The following is a 19,090-nucleotide window of genomic DNA, read 5'->3' as shown; positions in this document are numbered from 1 at the left end:
ATAATACCCTCTAGTTCCATGCACATCATTTCAAATGACAAGATTTTATTTCTTTTGATGGCTGCATAGTATTCCATTGTATGTATATATACCACATCTTCTTTATCCATTCATCTGTTGATGAACATCTAGGTTCTTTCCATAGTTTGGCTATTGTGGACATTGCGGCTATAAACATTCAGGTGTACATGCCCCGTCTGATCACTACATTTGTATCTTTAGGGTAAATACCCAGTTTTGCAATTGCTGGGTCATAGGGTAGCTCTATTTTCAACTTTTTGAGGAACCTCCATGCTGTTTTCCAGTGGCTGCACCATCTTGCATTCCCACCAATAGTGTAACAGGGTTCCCCTTTCTCCACATCCTCGCCAACATCACAGGAAGCTTTTTACAACTTTCTTAACACTTTAAAACTTTAACTTTCCACTTTAATTTAGACTTAATTTCAAAACTTGGGTCCATGGGGGATGCTTATGTCTCAGTGAGTCATTGACATGAAGGGTCTGTACCAATTCAAAAAGGTTCAGGGAAGGAGGGTTACCATAGAAAACCCTTTCATCCTGTCTTCTTGGTTCTAGAATCAGCAATCTTTCTGAGACAGTCTGCTTAAATAGGTGATGTGGGTGTAGGACACATATACGGTCCCTGGGACTCAAACTGAGAGCAGACTGGGGCTTTTAGAAGCTGTGGAAATGGCCTGTTTGGTAGTCCATCCCCATCCTGTGAGTCTCAGGGAAGCTACCACATGTCAGACCACCATGTTTTAAAAGTTAGTAAATAAGGGGTGCCGGGTGGCTCAGTCGGTAAAGCAACCAATTCTTGATTTCTACTTGGGTCATGATCTCAGGGTCGTGAGATTGAGCCCCACATGGGTATCTGCAATCAGTGGGGAGTCTATCTGTCCTTCTCCCTCTTCTGCCCCTCCCCCTTCTGCACACACACTCTCTCTCAAATATTTTCAAAAGTTAATAAAACATTTATTTTGTATATATTTCTGCTCATAATGGCATTTATCATTTTAAAAATTTCAATGCATGTCAGTTAAAAAGAGAAAATAAAAATGAAACCACTATCCCACAAGCCAAATCTGACTTCACTTAATTTTTGGTATAAAGACTTTAAATATCTTCATTATATGTACATATAATGTGGTCACACATGTTTAATGTAATGGAATGAAAAAGATCTTTCTATATCATGTCATATTTTGTTGCTTAACAAAATAAAAAATTAGAAAAATTTGCCAAATCATTGTTTCATCAAGATGTGAATTTCAGTGACTGCCTCATACCCCAACCTAGATGACACCATAATCCTGCTATATTTGAAATCCTGGACTGTTTTCAATATTTCACTATTACAAATAACACTAGAGTGGATGCATTGCACTTTGTTCTCTTGGGAAAAATTCCTGGAGATTTACTTGGTGGATGAAAGTAGGGTTTTTTTTTTAAGGTTTATAATACAAATTCAGGCAAAGATTTTTTAAACATAACAGAAATTTCCCATGTATGTTGAGTTCATATTTAACCGAGTCCTGGGTAAGAGCACGCGGTGGCTCAGCGGTCAGAGCTGGGTGGGAGAGGGTGCCGTCTTTCCCTGTAGTAGGAGAGCTCTGCAGGGAGGCGGACACCATTCAGTGTCCATCCCCACCCCCCAACCCCTGCCATGAGTCCCCAGAAGTCACCAGAGGGTAAACAGTATGTGTTTATTTACTCGCAGCAGATCGATGGCAAAGCCTTCCTGCTTTTGACACAGACAGACATCGTCAAGGTGATGAAGATCAAACTGGGTCCAGCACTGAAGATTTATAATTCTATCCTCATGTTCAGGAATTCCCAGGACCTCACTGAAGAAGACTCTCTTTCAGGCCAAGAAGCCAGAGGATAAACACACCACCTGAATGGCCATGGCACCAGGACCTTGTTCTTGCAGCAATAAAACTGGCCCACATTAATTTGATTTGAACGTCCCCATGGTCATATCCATATTTAATTTGGACTTTGAAAGCAGCTGTGGTTTCGATGTGTAGAGGGTATGATGACTGATCCAGGGCCAAGGATGCAGGGGCCCGTGTGTGGTTTGGGGACATCTTTATCTTCAGCGGTGTCCTTCCAGCTCTGATGCATTGCAGCAAACAGACCAAAGAAGCCCACACATACACCTTCAGTTTTTCTCCTTCACCATTAACCATTTTTCAAGCATAAAACTCTAAAGCAGTGAAATAGTAGAAAAACAGCATTCATAAATACATTGTTCATGTTTTCACCAGAACATCTGAGCTTGGCTCAGATTTGCCATCTGGATGCAGTGAGTCTAGGAGATAGAGGCCTGGTGCTTTAGAAAGACTTCATGTGGGATTTTTAAGTACTTTACTCAGGAAAGTGCGAATCTTTAAAAAAATAATAATAAGCACATATTTTCATGATTCATTAATTCTCCTTTTTGTTCCATTAAGTATTTCTTGTTTGTGCTCCCAGTGGCTCAAAGAGCACTTGGGGAACAGTCAGCCTGGGCAGGTAGCAGAAGCTGGCCAGACCCTCCCAAGGACCCCCTCACACACAGCAGTGCCTGGTGGCCATCTGCATGAACATGGGGGACCCTTGTTCTGCTACTGAGGCGGGCCCAAGGGCCAGCCACCCACCCGCACCACTGAGGCAACCTCAGGAGAATAGGTAGCTGGCCCCGCTCTCCCTCTGAGCAGGTGTGATGAGGAGCCGTCGTGTTACATCTTCATAGAGACAAACCATTAAAAGGGAAGTTCTCTAAGTAGGGAGCTGGGTGGCTATGATTTGTTTGAACGATTCTGATTTCTTATCAGACCTTATTTGTTTTGTGTAAGTGACTATATCTGACACTTAAGAGGAATCAATCCTACAATTTTGAAAGACAATCCCCTTTTTTATACCCACAAAGTTACCCAGGCCCCCATGGAAGTGGAGAGCCCTTGTTTTGAGAGGAGGGAGGTTGTGGGAGGAGAAAACAAACAGACCTCACCCATTTGCTTCATTAAGAATCTTATGGTTGAAGAAAATTGATTCAGCTTGGAGAGATTCTCAAACTGTAGGTCACTGAAGCAAAACAATTCTTCTCTAAGAGGTGTGCGTGTATTTCTTTTTTTTTTTTTTTTTAGATCTTCACCTAAATGGAATTTTAATATATTATTGGTTCATGTAAATTTTTGTTTTCTGTGTTTTGTTTGCTGTTTTCTGGTTTTTTTTTTTTAGACTGCCATGTACAATTTAATTCCTGCTTCTGCTGTGTTAAAATTTTAATATATTTTAAATGATAATAAACAGATAAAATAAAACCCCTACCTCTATGCCTTAATGAATATGTTGTTATAACCTGTTCCCACACCACAACCTGAAGTCTTTTTTTCTCAACCTCAGAAGAACAGAGCATTGTGTGTGTTAGCCGGCAGAGAAGACAGCCTCATTTGAGAATCTGAGATATGTTTCCTTAGGGAAGCAGATCCAGCTGTTAATAAGTTCAGAAATTAGGGGCACCTGGGTGGTTCAGTTGGTTGAAGCATATGACTCTTGATCTCAGCTCAGTTCTTGATCTCAGGGTCGTGAGTTCCAGCCCTGAGTTAGGCTCCATGTTGGATGTGGAGCCTACTTAAAAAAAAAAAAAAAAAAAAAAAACTTGAGAAATTAAAATGGAGATTTTTAAATTAAAAAGACCCTCACAATTGCTCATTGTATAGGCTCCATGGAAGACCTGAGATGCCTGTTTTGTATATTTAAACTTGTCATTTCAACAGAAGGATCTAGAACAGACCAGACAAACCTGGATAAATTGGGGTTAAAGTGTTGTGTTCCTAGAAGACAGGGTGATCAGATGGAGCTTAATCTGGTATCTAGCCACCTGTTGGACACCCCAACTTGTCACCCAACATCTTCACCTTGCCATACTGGAATGGCACCTCAGATGGTCCTGTCCTTGCTTCCTCACCTGAGTAACTACCGTCATCAGTGAATCTCCCTGACTCAGGAAACCAAAACATCCGACTCTGTCCATCTCTCTTACACATTCTCCTACAGCATGACCTCACTGAAGGTGGAGACTGACGGGGTGCGGGTGAGCTCCTGACGGCTCCCTGCTGGTCCACACACTGCCGGCTTCCACACCTCACCCCCCCTTCCTCTTCAGTCCCAGCACTTCCCTCATGCTGCCCTCCTGTGCTGGACCTCCCCTGAGCTCCTTTCTTCCTCCCAACTCGCCCTCCTAGTGGGGCTCTTAGCCGGCCATAGGCTGATTCCTCTACCCTAGGTGTTGTCTCCCTGTTAGCCCTGCCTGGGAAGACCAACTGAAGCCCACCTCCCCATCATATGGCTCCTCACTTGCCGTCCTCACCACATGCTTGCTTACCCCACTAGTCCAGTACTACTACTCTGTGGGGACAGAGGCTTGCCCCTCACTTCCTCCCAGCACTTGATGTCGTACCTGGCACTTAATCCGCCCATAGTAAGGGATTCTTGGTCTCCATGAATGAGGCAAGCCCATCAAAGTCAACTTCAGATCCCAGTTCTGTCAATTCCTAAAGAGGCACCACTTATCTATAAAAAGAAAAGAAGACCCACCCTGAGGAATTTTTTAACATCAGATCTTGTGGATGTGTGGATGTGAATGTAGCCCACACAACATACCTAAAGGGCCGGACACCCAATAGAAACCATTCACTATAAGTCAGGAAAAGAGCAGCAACGGCCATTCAGCTCTCGATCATTCTTCCAGGAATCCCCCTACATATACTGCTGAAGTTTGCATCAACCCTGAGGACCCCAAAAGGCCTGCTCTTCTCAAGGTGGTTATCTGCTAGGGGGCTCAGAAGCACAGGGAGCGGGCTCCGGGATGATCTCCACACTACCACGCCCCACTTTGACCCCCACCTCTTCCTTCCCCTCACCCCATGCTCTCCAGACAGGCTGGAAACCTGACAAGTTGAAATCTTTCTCCCAGGAGGAGCACCCCCTCAGGAGTAAGACAGCATCCAGAAATGCCCAGGATGGTTTGAAGGCTTCGGCTGCCCCGCAGATACCACACTCAGTCTCTTACTGTCCTCTTTCCCAATTCCCACCTGGAAGATGTGTGAGTTGGGGACAAAGCAAAACATTGCCAGTAGGACTTCAAGAAATACAAACTTCTGGGTTATTAGAAAGAGTGCCCCTGAAGGGCCATTTGTACAACACATCATGGGGCTGGAAATTAGATCATTAGCAAGGATACTCAGGGAGCTTAGGACCTCTGAGACCATGGTCTTTGAATGCCTTTAATTTTGGATTCTTTTTCACAGAAATAAAATTCTCTACTTCCAACAACCCACAGTCCTCCCAAGAAAAAAAATCTCTCCTTAATCATCTCTGAATGACTCTTTTCTCCTGGCCTATGATTAGATTCTGACCTTGGTTAACTCAAGTCCTAAACAGATGCCAAGATTTATGAAAGACGGACCCCTGTTAACCCCAGGCTCTGAGTTGTGACCTCTTGCCCTTGTGAAAGCTGACCTGAACATCCCTGGCACTTCTTGATGGAATTCTCTTTGTCTGTGGAATCTCCTTCTGTTGAGTGAGGGTTGGAGGCAGGGAAGTGTCGGGGAAAGTACTTGGGCTTCAGACTGAAGTCCGGCTTGAATCCTGACTCCTGAGCCCACTCCAGAAACTTTTCTTCACCATCCAGCAAATGACCAACTGGCCGCAGTACTCATTCCTTTTGAAATACTGAGTTTCCACTGCATTACATTTTTTTTCTTATCATTTTAAAGAACACGCCATTTGTCTCTGCAACTCTCGGCACTGAAAAATATATTCTTGAATATGAAGTGTTCCTATGAATATATTCTTAATATTCAAGAACACATTCTTCATGAATACTTTTTCTTGTAAGTTCTTAACAACTTACTCTCCTTATAAATATATTCATGAAAAATATATTTGTTAATAGACTCTTGAATATTCAGAATCCTTATAAATAAATTCTTATGAATAAATATATTAATGAATAATATATTCATAAAAACTCTTCCTTCAAAAAAATATATTCTGGCTATCCTCGCCCGGTCTCTGTCCCTCCTCCCCCACCCGTCCGTATGTAGCTGCAGCAGAAGCCGGGGACAGCCGCAGTCCTGAGGAAGACAGCAGGAGCCAAGCAGCTAATGCTCAAGAGTTACACAGGGGACCTTGCTGACTGAGTGCTTGGTTCAATGACCCACCGCAACTTGATTTCTCAGGGAGATCACCTGCTCCCCAGTCTTTGCACCAGAGATCCCTTTCAGGCAGAGGATGGATTTCAAGTCCAGTGATCCAGTAAAACACAGTCCAGCCCCACTGCTGAGTGCCCAGTGCCCAAGTGCCCATGCTGGGATGCACAGGCAAGTCCCAAGGGCCCTTCAGGGCCACAGTGAAGACTCAGTTCTTGAGTGATGTCAGCAGAGGACCACAGGCACATTGGATCAGGGCATGTCCCTTGGAGACCCCAGAACGTTGAGAGACAAAGCTGCAACCTCCCAATTTCTATTTGCCGAGAGTGGCCATGGGAATGATTCGGAGATGGAAAAAAGTCAGGGAAAGGGGTGCAGGGTTAAAAATAATAATAATAATAATAAAAATTAAGAGCCACCATTAAGAAGAAAATGAAAAGCAAAAGTTGGGAGAAATGAGGCTTTCTTTTAAAACATTTTCTTCAAATTGTTCTAAGTCATGAGATGAGACTCCTTGTGTCCCGTTTTGCCTATAAAACAATACCCATTGTTTGCCCCCCTCCAGGGGTTTCAATTTGAAATGAGATCATGTTCCCCTTGATGGAAGAATCTAGACATCAAGGTAAATCGATGCAGGGAGAACACAAATGCTCAAGAATCCCAGGTTAAACCCAGGCGCTCCCACAACAGGTATTTCACAGTTGTTGAATGGCGACTGATAGCAATTGTATTAAGTATTCCTGGATACTGTTTAGAAATGCAGGACCCTGTATTTTACTGTGAGTCCTGGGGCCTCAAAGGCCTTTTAGGAAAAAAAAAAAAAAAAAAAAAAATATATATATATATATATATATATATATATGCACATACATATATTGAGAACTACTGCCTAGTATTAACTCAATTGCATTTAAAAAAATAAATAAATACAAAGTGTGCTTGCAGGGTCTCTTCCCAAAGAACCTGAGTTTCTTCGGCAGCTAGCTGTGAATGGGTAGAGCGTGTGTTGCTGATGCTTATGTGGACGGGATTGTTTCTCTAGATACTGTTCCATGACTTGGGGTTAGGATTTGCTCTGACAGTTTGCTTCAGAAGGGAGTGGAGAATCTGTTGTGTATGGTTTCTTGTTTTTTTGTTTTCAAGAAGAAGCAATTCGAGTTTCATTTGGTCTGACCTCTCCAACAGAAAGAGTCAAACCAGTCAAAAATTAGTTTATTAAAGGAAAACTCACTCTGACAGGTCACTTGCTGTTGGTGATTGAATTTTTTTTCTTTTATTTTTCAGCCAATTTGCAAAGTTATCCTCCAGAACAACCAGCTTACTATTCCCCCCCTTATTTATTTATTTATTTATTTTTTTAAGAATAGATTTGTTTTTCACATGCTATTGTTAGTATTAGTTTGAAATCTGCCCTTCCTTCACAGAGATTTACCTCAGTGCCTTTGGGCCTGAAAAGTTAAGTCTAAGAGGAGAAGAGACAGTATCGCAGATATACCTCCATATTGATTCAAAATTTTTCTTCAAATGAATCAGCAGACTCACCTGAACAGATGTCATCTTTGTCTGTTGTGGAAATGATTAAATTCATCTCATTCAACGAGTATTTACTGAGAGCCCACTATGTCCCAGGCACTACTGGCATTCAGAATGCATCTGCGGACAAATAAATAAAAATATCTGCTTTTGTGCACCTTAAATTGAAGGGGGGGTAGAGACAGACAAACCACAAGCATAAAACTATGCAGACGAATAGGAGGGGAGTAAGGGGGAAAAGTCTAGGGTCTGGCAGAATGTAAATACAATCTTGCTGGGGCCCGGATCTTATACACAATATGGTCAGGGGATATGACGGGGCGAAATCCCCAGGCATTTAGGGACGTGAGTCATATGACACACACCTGCTCAGACCCAGGTGTTACTCAATTCTTTCTAAACCTTTGTTTTCACTCTACTGTTGTAAACTTCAGAGATGGTCTCACATCTCCCTGCGGGACCTGGAACAATCCTCCGCACAGAGGTATCTCTCAGTACACTTTGCTAGCTGGCTGGCTCGAGAGTGTGACTATTATTTTGAGTACCAGTTTGATGCTAGCAATTAAGTCATCTGTTACCTGGAAATTTCTGGTCCTTTTTCTCCCCACTCAGATCCTACGTAGCAATTAACAAGAAGTAATCAACGACACTTATAATGTGATTAAGTGAAAACTGTCATCACGTAGGTGATTTTAAATACTACCAGGCTTTAAATACAGACTCATTAATTTTCGCTCAGTGGTGTTCTAATATTTATTATGCATACATAAGAATTTTAAATACGAATCTGTTTCCACATTGCTATGCTTGGTAATCCTGTCCCCTGAAAAAATTATCCCGCTAGTAATTCTCAAGCCCTCCGGTAGGGTAGCTCAGGTTAATAATGTGATTCACAAGAACAACACTGGACTACAAGGGACAAGAAATTGATGAAAGGTGTCAGATCAAAAGGTGGAAAGACTTGACACTTTCTGGGAGTCAACACTAAGTACCTTGAATAAGAGGTCCTGCTTTACAACTGTCTTCAGTGCCCCCACAGGGTGAATTTTTCAAATTTATCAGTTTGGTGCATGTTCATTTGAAAATTGATTAGCTTTTGAGGATGTACAATTTTGGAAAAGTGATTAGCTAGCTAGCTAGCTAGCCAACATCTATCTGTCTATCTATCAATCATCTCTAGGCAAGTTCTCTGTAACTCAAAAGCCTCTAACAGTTTGTCAAGATATGAACTTGGGGCAGGTTACTGTTTGTGAACTCTTCAGGAGAAGACTGAATTTGGCAAGTCCAGGTAACCTGAAGGGTCATTTGTAGCTCGTGATCACACTCAGCAGATTTCGGCGGACAGAAACTGATTTCACAATTCAATCTATATTCTGTGCAGACAACTGGAATATTCTTTCTGCCCTCAGAAGAAAACAATAAAGAAATAAAGAACTCGCTGACTTAAAAACCTTTAACTTGAGGTTGTGTACTCCACGTTTTGGTACCAGCGTTAAGCTGGGGGAAAGGATTTCTTCCCATGAATCCATTTTGTCCTCATTTCCCGTTTCTCTGTGGACAATAGATAATTACACACATCCAGCCTTAGAAGTAATGTCATAGCTTTATCGACCTTGATAAGGCTCTGAAAATAACATAAATAGAACATGACTTGAATGATTGGGTCATGTGATTATTGTCATCTTCATTCTTCTGTTTCCAAAAAACCCTAGTAAACACAGTTGTACAACCTCCTACAGGGACTCGTTCATGATAACGCCTTGAAGAGAAAGATTATGTCTTGTGGAACTTTCTACCATGCTCAGTGAGAGCACAGAGACTTAAACATGCTGGGCAAACTGAATTTAATATTTAATAACTGGACAATGTATTAGAGACACTCCATAGGTATTTATTGAAGAAATAAGAAAAAAAATACGTACCTTCAATTATTCAAACTTCAGCTTAGGTGTAAACATTCTGGCGACTCCTGGGTGGCTCAGTCAATTAAGTGTCTGCCTTTGGCTCAGGTCATGATCCCAGGGTCCTGGGATGGAGTCCTACATTGGGCTCCCTGCTCAGCAGAGAGCCTCCTCCTTCTGCCTGCTGCTCCCCCTGCTTGTGCTCTGTCAAATAAATAAATAAAATCTTTTTTTTTTAAAAAAAAAGATGTAAACATTCTGATATCTCCTAGTCCTGTAAAATCATCTTTTGTATATTTTTGAAGACCCTAATGAAGTCATCCCTTAGCCTTCTCTTTCCAGATGACTAAATCCCTCTTGTTTACACCTAGTTCCATAGTATTTAACTCTGAAATTATCAGGTTATACCTGTATTAATTTTGGTTTTTTCCCCCCTGATCTCCATCTTTACATACATTCACGGTTCTTTGCTTCATTAGAGATCCCTCCCATCATCCCTGAAATGGTCCTCTAGAAGCCAGTTGTTGTCACCCTGACTTATGTCTTATTTCTGGGAAAAGTCAATGATGTTAGAGATAGACTAGCTCTTCGTCCCCGTCAAGTCTTGAAAAAGTCTGATCTGTGGGATGTGAGGTGGAGATAGCCCAGAAAACCACTGAGTCATGAGGCCATGTGACGCCTCGCTGGAAGGAACATGGCGGGCCCGCTATCCTGAAGAGAATTCCCAGGGACTGTTATTTTGTTAATGGTTTGTAAAATGTTACACCAAACAAGCATCTAATGAAGAGGTGTTAGGCAAATGAGAATCCAGTGTTCAGGCTTAAGGATGTTACCTGGGTACTTCTATTGCATTTCCTATGTTTGATGTCCCACGTGTCTAGTTATTTGAAGACTTTTCTGTTTGGCCCATTTCATTTTCTTTCTTCTCAATCTGAATTTCTCCCTCACTTACAATTAGCATCGCATGATTTAAGCAGCTCCAAGACTTCCTTATATTTCCTGCAGCGCCTCACCTCAGGGTTAAGATTCTGACAACTCAATAAGTTACCCAGCTACATAAAGTTGATTGTGTATTGAGCTGAACTTTTTTCTGAAGAATTTACTTTTAATCTGGGAAATGTCCATGACATAACTTGCTTCCAGTGAAAACAACCCATATCAGCCACATCCTTTGTGGTTGTCTCTCATGAGTATCTTAGGTCATGGGAAGAGACCCAGGTCAACATGATCTATGATTACATGGATGTGACCAGAATCAGTGTGGCCTAACCCAAACTAGGCATAGTCCTCCTTGGATAAGTATGTGAGCAAAGAGGAAAATCCTGCTTTGGTTGTTACGTTGACCTTGGGATATCCATCCAAGAACAAAGAATTCGTGCTTTATTCCACCTAGAGTAATTACTTAATTAGGAGGCCGGTGGTGGGAGAGTTTTCTAGGGAAAATTAGGGAAAGAATTACTATTAATTTAATCATTCCTCCATTTGTTTATTCATCCTTCATTTACTGAGCATCTACTTAGGTCAGGCACTATGCTCAGCTTATAACACAAGCAGTTACATGCTTCATTTCAATCTTTGAATTATAATGAAGGAATGATCAAATAACCACATAAACAAACAAAAGTCAGAATTACAGTATAATTTTTAAACTATAAAAAGCCTTTCATATTTCACACAAATTCTAATAAAGTGTTTCAGAAGGTCTGAGATGTTGGGGTCAAATAAAGGCTTTCTGATTTTTTTGATTGTATCCCACAGAGAGATGCTTTAGATCACAACTTAGTCCATACACACACACACACACACACACACACACACACACACACACACACACACTCTCATGCACTCACTCACGTACATTTCGGTTCAATTTTGTATTTTTTTTTTAAAAAAAAGCTGGTCCTAACCCATTAAAATTGATTTCATGCCCAATGGATTGTAGCCACAAGTTTGAAAAGCACTACCATAGGATACTTGACATCAGTGGCTCTCAGCCCTGGCTGAACATAGTAATCTCTGAAAGCATTGTTAAAAATACCAATGCCTGGCCCCTACTCCAGACCAACTGAATTCAAATCTGGAGGTGAGGTCTGAGCACTGGTATTTTATTAAAGTTCCCCCTTGTGATTCTAATGAGCACTGAGGATTGGTAATCACTACTCTATATAATGGGAAATGTTCTTTAAAATAAACAACTACCGTTTTCACCATGTAAGTAATATGTGCATCTACTGAAAAAATTCAAGTTTATATTTATGAAATAGAAAATAAGTCTGTGGCTTAACTCCTCACCTCTCACTTCTGCTGTCTAGAGGTAAACATTACAAATAGCTTCTTGTGTATCCTCCCCCAAATTTGGGCATGTACAGGAATCTACAACCTTTTCACAAGTTTCGTGTTTCCAGAGAACTTTAATACTATGTTGACAAACTATAAAAATTACTGTTGGTGTTTTGATGTGGATTGCATTGAATTTATGTTTATTACACAATCCAATGTTTATTGCATTGGATTTATGGATGTGAATTGATTACAGTGAATTGATGTTTTCCATCTTGTATCTTATTCAAGAATATGATATATCTTTTCATTTGTTCAATTTTTTAAACGTCTTTCCAGAAAGTATTATAGTTTGTTTTTAATGTAGATGTCTTATACATTCATTATTAGGTTTATACCTAGGTGTCCTATCTTTTTTATGTTATTATAAATGAGATAACTTGCCTCATTCCATTTTACAGCTACGTACTATTTTTGAAATTCTACTGAATGTGGTTATTAATTTTGAAATCAGTCCTGCTAACTGAATTATTATCTATTGCTAATAGAATTTCCCTCAATTGATTATTTCACATTTTCTATACAATTATGCAGTCTGAAGATAGTAATAATTTGTCTCCTCAATTGAAGTACTGACACCACATATTTTTCTCTTATCTGATTGCTTTGACTGATACTTTCAAAACAATGAATTTTAATTTGGGATGGTTCCAGAATGTTACATCTATTATACAAATGACTTAAAGCTAAAAATTATGTACATAATATATAGGCATGTTAAGACTGAGGAAAAAAATAGGTAAAATAACTTTCAACAATTTTCTTCAGTTCCCTTTTCCTTTAAAAGTCTATCTGGGCACCTGGGTGGCTCAGTCAGTCAGGCATCAAACTCTTGACTGTCATTCAGGTCATGATCTCAGGGTTGTGAGATCAAGTCCCTAGCCAGGCTTCTCGCTGGGTATGGAGCTTGCTTGTCTCTCTCCCTCTGTCCTTCTTCCCCACCAAATCTAAATAATAATAATAATAATTGTCAATTTGGGACAGAAGACATGAATAGGCACTTTTTCAAAGGAGACATCCAGATCTGATGACATCTTGTCTTTTTTTTTAGCTTTTGACAAGTTCCTCATATTTTTCAATAGTAATTTATCTATTTTAGCAGAGCTTCCAGATAAAATGTAGGACATCCAATTAAATCTGAATTTCAGAAAGACAACCAATATTTTTTCAGTAACTATTATATGAGACATAGCCCCCAAATCTTACTTATCTGAAATGTAAATTTAACTAGAAGGGGGTCCTATATTTCTATTTATTGAATCTGATGACCCTAGTTAGAAATCCCGATGTCCTGTGAACTTTGGTAATATTTTTCTAGAAAATTTAATTTTTCACTTAGGTTTTCAGAAGGATCAATATAACTTTGAGCCAAGTGATCTCTTGAAATATTTCCTCATTTCTAATTTTATGTTTTCTCCTATTTTTTTTTATTGGAACAGTTAGTGGTTTGTTTTGTCGGTTAAATGAAAAGCAGCTCTTGGAATTATCTGTTCTGTTTTTCTAATTAATAAATTAGAAGTATTTATATGTTAATGTCTATGGATTCCTCCCTCCTCCATTCTTTGGTTAATTTTGCCATTCCTTGGCTAGGAGAGCTCAGGCTAGAGAGGAAATTTTAGAATTCCCAGACAGTTGCTACTACTCTTTTGAGTACGTAAGGGATGAGAAGAGATGAGACCCTGAAATGCCAACAGTTGCACCCCTAGTAGAGAAGAACGAAGTCAAAAGGAAGCCTGAGAAGGAGTAGCGTGAGATAAGAGTAGAGTGGAGTGAGACAAGAGCCAGGAGAATATTAAATCTCAACAATTCTAAGCTTCAGCTTCACTCATAAAATGGGAATAGTAGTATCTGCCTTATCATCTTCATGTGCGCAACGTTCCCAACACATAGTAGGTGATCAGGTATGATTACTGACAGCCAGTCCTTCCCAAGTTGGAGTCCCCCTCACTTGTCCTCACACCTCCCCTGTTCTTGTTTGTTGTTTTGGGGGGCACTATGACTGTGCCATTCTCCTCATGTTCCAATGTCACATGTTAAGGACCCACTACCATTGAACCTAGAGAAGTCACTGCTGCAGTCAGCATCCTGCTCTTGGCCATCTGCCCATTTCTTGTTCTCCCTGTGGCTCATTTTTATCAGCTGTCCTCTCTTCTGGACTCAAGGCTTCCCTTTTCGTCTTTTGACTCATCACAACTACCAAGCCTCCAGAGACTGGACCAGGAGCCTCGTCACACAGCTAGAAGATAAATAAGTCCCAGGAATGTAATGCCCAGCATGTTGACTGTCGCCAACCCCACTGTGTGATACATAGCAAAGTTGTTAAAAGAATAAATCCTATGAATTCTCACTACAAGGACACTGTTTTCCTTCTTTCTTCTCTTCATATTGTATCTACAAGAGAAGATGGATGTCAGTTGAACCTATTGTGGTAGTCATTTCACACTCCACGTAGATCACACCATCATGTGCCTTAAACTTACACAGTGATACCTGTTGATTATTTCTCAAGAAAACTGGGGGGATACCCAAATATTCCAACAGTGTGTCTGCCATGTAAACAGCTGCTATGCCTCAAGAAACTTGCTCCCAGGACTTTTAGACTTTTCGCCTCTTCCCTTTTCCCTATTCTTTGGTTGATGAACTCAACCCAGGATGGTGGCTGCTACTTGCCACTTGTTTGATAGCGCTTTTGTTTTGATATCATCATCCAGTATAGAGGTTATTTACATTTAATTGTTATCATTAAAAATTAGTTTAAATTTAATTAAAGTTAAATGAAAATAATTGCTTTTCTCAGTCACAGCAGCTGGCCCTCCCATGCTCAATAGCTCCCGTGGCTCGTGGCTGCCGTCTCTCCAGCATGGCTTAGAGAACACTTACAGCACCGCACCAGGTTCTACTGGGCAATGCTGCCCTAGGCTATCGCTCGGCACTTAGACCCAGGAACTTGAGACAGTTGGCTCTGGAAAGGCAGAATCAGGCAGATTAACCCCTGGGTTATGCTCTTCTGATTTCCAGGAGCCACATCCATTCACTGCCACTGGAGATCAGAAAAATCCGAAGCTGTCCACCCAGAAAACAGATATTTGATTCAAAATATTTCTGTGGGGAGAGGAAGAAATCAGGACGTGTCACCTGGACTGTGTTTTCTGAATCCCCTCTACATTTTTAAAGAGAAAACAAAGGAGGCAATACTCCCTGCTTTCCTCTCTGTTTCTTCTGGGTCTTGGAGTTGCTGAAGCAGATTTTAAGAACAATGCTGTTGTCTCTGCACGCAGCCTGCCTCCCAGATTCCAGGATGGGAGTGGGGGAGGAACTGGTGAAAGGGAGGACAAAGTCACCTTGTCACTGACAAAATACTTGCTTGAAGCTCTTTTTTTTTTTTTAAGATTTTATTTATTTATTTGACAGAGATCACAAGTAGGCAGAGAGGCAGGCAGAGAGAGAGGAGGAAGCAGGCTTCCCGCTGAGCAGAGAGCCCAATGCGGGGCTCAATCCCAGGACCCTGAGATCATGACCTGAGCTGAAGGCAGCGGCTTAACCCACTGAGCCACCCAGGCGCCCCTTGCTTGAAGTTCTATGTGGACCCAATGTCAGGGCGGGGCAGCGCGGACTAAGGCAGGAGCGGGTGGGGATGGGGGCAGTCAAGCTGGCACCGGAGGGTTCCTCCCCTTCCCTTCCCCTTGGCCTTGACTCTCGGTTCCTTTCTCATGCAGACAGAAAGCTGGCCCAGCTCCTTCTCTGCACCCAAACTCCTTCCTCAGCCACTGGTCTTCCCTGAGCCCGCAGGGAGCAGCATCACTGCACTGCCTGAAGGGCAGCCCCGCAGCCTCCGGCCTTCAGGAAAACAAAAGCAGCCCTCTGCCCCTGCTGCCTGGGGCCTGAGCATGCCTGAGTTCTGGGGGGAAGGGCTGGCTGTGCCCAGGGCTCCGGGGGGATCCAGGGGTCTCCCAGGGTCATCTGCAAGCCCCTGAAGGAGCATGACTCCCTCACAGGTGCACTACTGCTGCTCAGGGTCATATATATATATATATATATATATATATATATATATATATTAAGACTTTATTCATTTAATTGACAGAGAGAGATCACAAGTAGACAGAGAGGCAGGCAGAGAGAGAGAGGGAAGCAGGCTCCCTGCTGAGCAGAGAGCCCGACGCAGGGCTCAATCCCAGGACCCTGAGATCATGACCTGAGCCTAAAGCAGAGGCTCAATCCACTGAGCCACCCAGGTGCCCCAGGGTCATAATTTTTAAGACATTCACACATCTCACTCACCAACCTCTTTAATTTCCCACAGAAACTTGGTGCCATAGGTCCTTTTACCATCCTTACCTTCCAGATGGAAAAACCTGCACAGAAAGGTTAGTTCACCTGCTCAAGTCACACAGGCAGCAGGTGGGATCTATAGCCAGATAATCTGGGTCTACAGGGACCACTCTCAGCCACTGTACTGGGGGCCCAGCAGTCAAGTGGTGCTTCAGAACCCCCAAGAGAAGTCATCAAATGGGCTACCACTCCCACTTCTGCATTTCCCATTTTTTGCAATGATAGGGCCTGGCTAATGGCTAAGTAAGCCCACTGGGGCCAGTCCGCCTGGCACAGAGAGACTTTGTAAAGCCAACTCTGTCACGCTGCACTCCCAGCTTCACCCTGAGGTGGGACACAGTGGTCCAAAGCCTCAGGATTGCAGCATTTTTCGGGAAGTGCACATTGATGAATGGCCGGTGCTTTCAGAAGAGAGAGCCACGTCTGGTCCTCTGTTTCCCCAGTACTGCCTGAGGACCCAGGATGCACTAAGTCAGGCGCTGGGCTTTGCGGGTCACTAACATCCATTTCAGGCAACCTGGGGCCAGCACTGAGCCATATGTCAGTCCCCTGCACACCCTACGTGGATTTATTCGGTGGACATCCCCTCTGCTGGTTCCTCCTGACACTGTCTCTTCTAATGACTTCCCCAGGACAAACCACATCATGCTCAGCAGCAGCAACAGTGATCGTACAGGGCTGGTGCTCCACGAACCGTTCCTGAATGACTAAGTGAACAGAAATATTTTGGTGGCCTCCACTGTAGACAAGAATGCCCCAGGGTTTTTTGTTAGCCATTGCGCTGGGGTCCATCGCCGTCCTGTTCCCTCCCCAGAAAGCTGCAGCTGAGCCCCTGGCTCCTGGCTTTGAGAACTGAGCTGTATGACTTCTTCTGCCTCCCCTGTGCCACATTAAAGACAGAAAGCCAAGGGCATCCAAGTCCATCTTCAAAGGGCTGACTGAGACGCAGGTGCATGACCCCGCAGCTTTAGAGATCACGTGACATCTGAATCCCCCGAGCCTGCTGAGTCTGTGCTCTCTCTGACAGCCCCCCTGCCTCCTCTGGGCCAGTGTCTGCCAGCGCCGGGCAGGCTGAGGTGATAGTCAACGCCTGGGTTGGTTTCCAGCCATGGGATCCCAGCGAGGATTTCTTACTTCTAGGACAAGGCTGGTTTGCTGAGCCTGCTAGGGGCCTTCAGATAGTAATCCCTGCAGGTCTGCTTCACGCCTGCCCCTGGGGAATACCACCTCGGCACATGGCTCAACTGGCTGCCGGTGACTTTTCTGTTGAAACTCAACAATCCACTGAGTCATTTTAGAACATAAAAATACAAAACCATTTTGTATGTGAAAAGCAATAACAAAATAAACCCTGGGAAAACAGATCTGCTTTCAAATACAACTGCATCGGGGTTACGATATATTAATACGTCTTCAAAATGAATAAGACGATGACTCATAGGATGTAGAGTATAGGGCAATGGACAGAAATAACAAATGTAAGATCACACATTATCCTCAGAGAAAATAGTCAGATCAGTCAACAGATAAACGTCGAAAGTTCAAATAAGGCCAGACCATACATTGACACAGAAACACTTGTAAAATGAGACAATAAGCCATGGGATCAGTGGACAGTGAGACAGGTTCACATTTTGTTCTCTCTCCCACGGAGGTTCAAACCTCTCAAACGATCTATTGAACCTTTTGTCTTTCTTTCCTGCCCTCATAACACATAACACCCAGCAATATGGTGTCATCTCCACACCTGACAGAATCTATGCTACCACAGATGATCAGTGAGTGAGCTCCTGGAGGTTAAACCCACTACCAAATCTTGGGTCACCATTCTGCCTCATTTTCCAGCTTCCTTGTGCACTGATAACCAACCCCTCACTTTTACACCATCATGCCCTCTGCCTCTTCATTCTACCCCTTCCACCTCCCTCCTCTGTGAGGGCTTCTCGTCTGCTGCCGGTGTCTGCCAGCCTCCCTACCACTCTGACCCTAGATCTTGCTGGACCATCTTATCGACCTCGATGGCAGGCTGTGCCTGTGGCACGAGCTGCATGGAAGCTGATCATTTGTCACCCTTTTGAACAAAATATTCTCTAAATAATTGCTTGACATTTACTTAAAGGCATCGCATACATGGCCCACACAGAAAAGCCAAAAGCCCTACAGTTGGTCAGATGCCCTCTTCAGAAGCAGACTCTTACCTGCTGTTCCTTGAGGATCTCCCACCTCACCCAGCTGACTTATCAGAATATTCCTCCCTGACAAGGGTTCTTGTGAATGTAATTGTCACTATCTTGTTGGAGAGACTTAGCCCTCTCTCAAGCCTGGAGTCCTGGCCCCTTCACTCCATCTCTGTGGATCGATGACTCTTGAATCTATAGTCTTCTACCTAGATTTCCCCCAAACCTATGGATATGAGAACTCACTTGGCTTCCAACTGTTCCTCTTCAAGTTTGGAATGTTCAAAACCAAACTCAGGGCTCCCAGTCCCTGCCCTCTGTACCCTTCCAATCAGATCCTCTGCCTGTGCACCCTTTCTGCCCAGCTAACACTACCGCCCACCCAACTGTAGACATTCAACAAACTCAAGGGCTTCCATTGACTCTGCATTCATCTACTTTCCCTCTATCTAATTGGTGACTAAATTCTTTTGATCTCATTCCCTCAGTAACCTGGGAACTGTCCCTTCCACTCTCACTGCCATTCCCCTATTCAAAGGACAATTTTCTCACCTAGTTTTCTTCTGTAACCTCCCAGCTGACCTCCATGGTTCAGGGCTCTTCCC

The 19,090-nt window shown here is 42.8% G+C and overlaps 1 protein-coding gene across 1 annotated transcript in view; it reads left to right on the top strand.

Moving 5' to 3' along the window:
- L3MBTL4 (L3MBTL histone methyl-lysine binding protein 4) overlaps positions 1 to 1,972 on the top strand; it is a 403,808-nt gene extending 401,836 nt beyond the window's left edge. The window contains exon 18 of the mRNA XM_082699053.1: positions 1,723 to 1,972. Within this exon, the coding sequence (XP_082555179.1) occupies positions 1,723 to 1,890 (168 nt within the window). The 3' untranslated portion in view covers positions 1,891 to 1,972. The remainder of the gene's footprint in view (positions 1 to 1,722) is intronic.
- Positions 1,973 to 19,090: the final 17,118 nt, after the last annotated feature.

This window comes from Mustela nivalis (assembly GCF_964662115.1).
Source record: "Mustela nivalis genome assembly, chromosome: 14".
In the NCBI taxonomy this organism is placed as follows: Eukaryota; Metazoa; Chordata; class Mammalia; order Carnivora; family Mustelidae; genus Mustela; species Mustela nivalis.
This window is presented reverse-complemented; position numbering and strand designations above follow the sequence as displayed.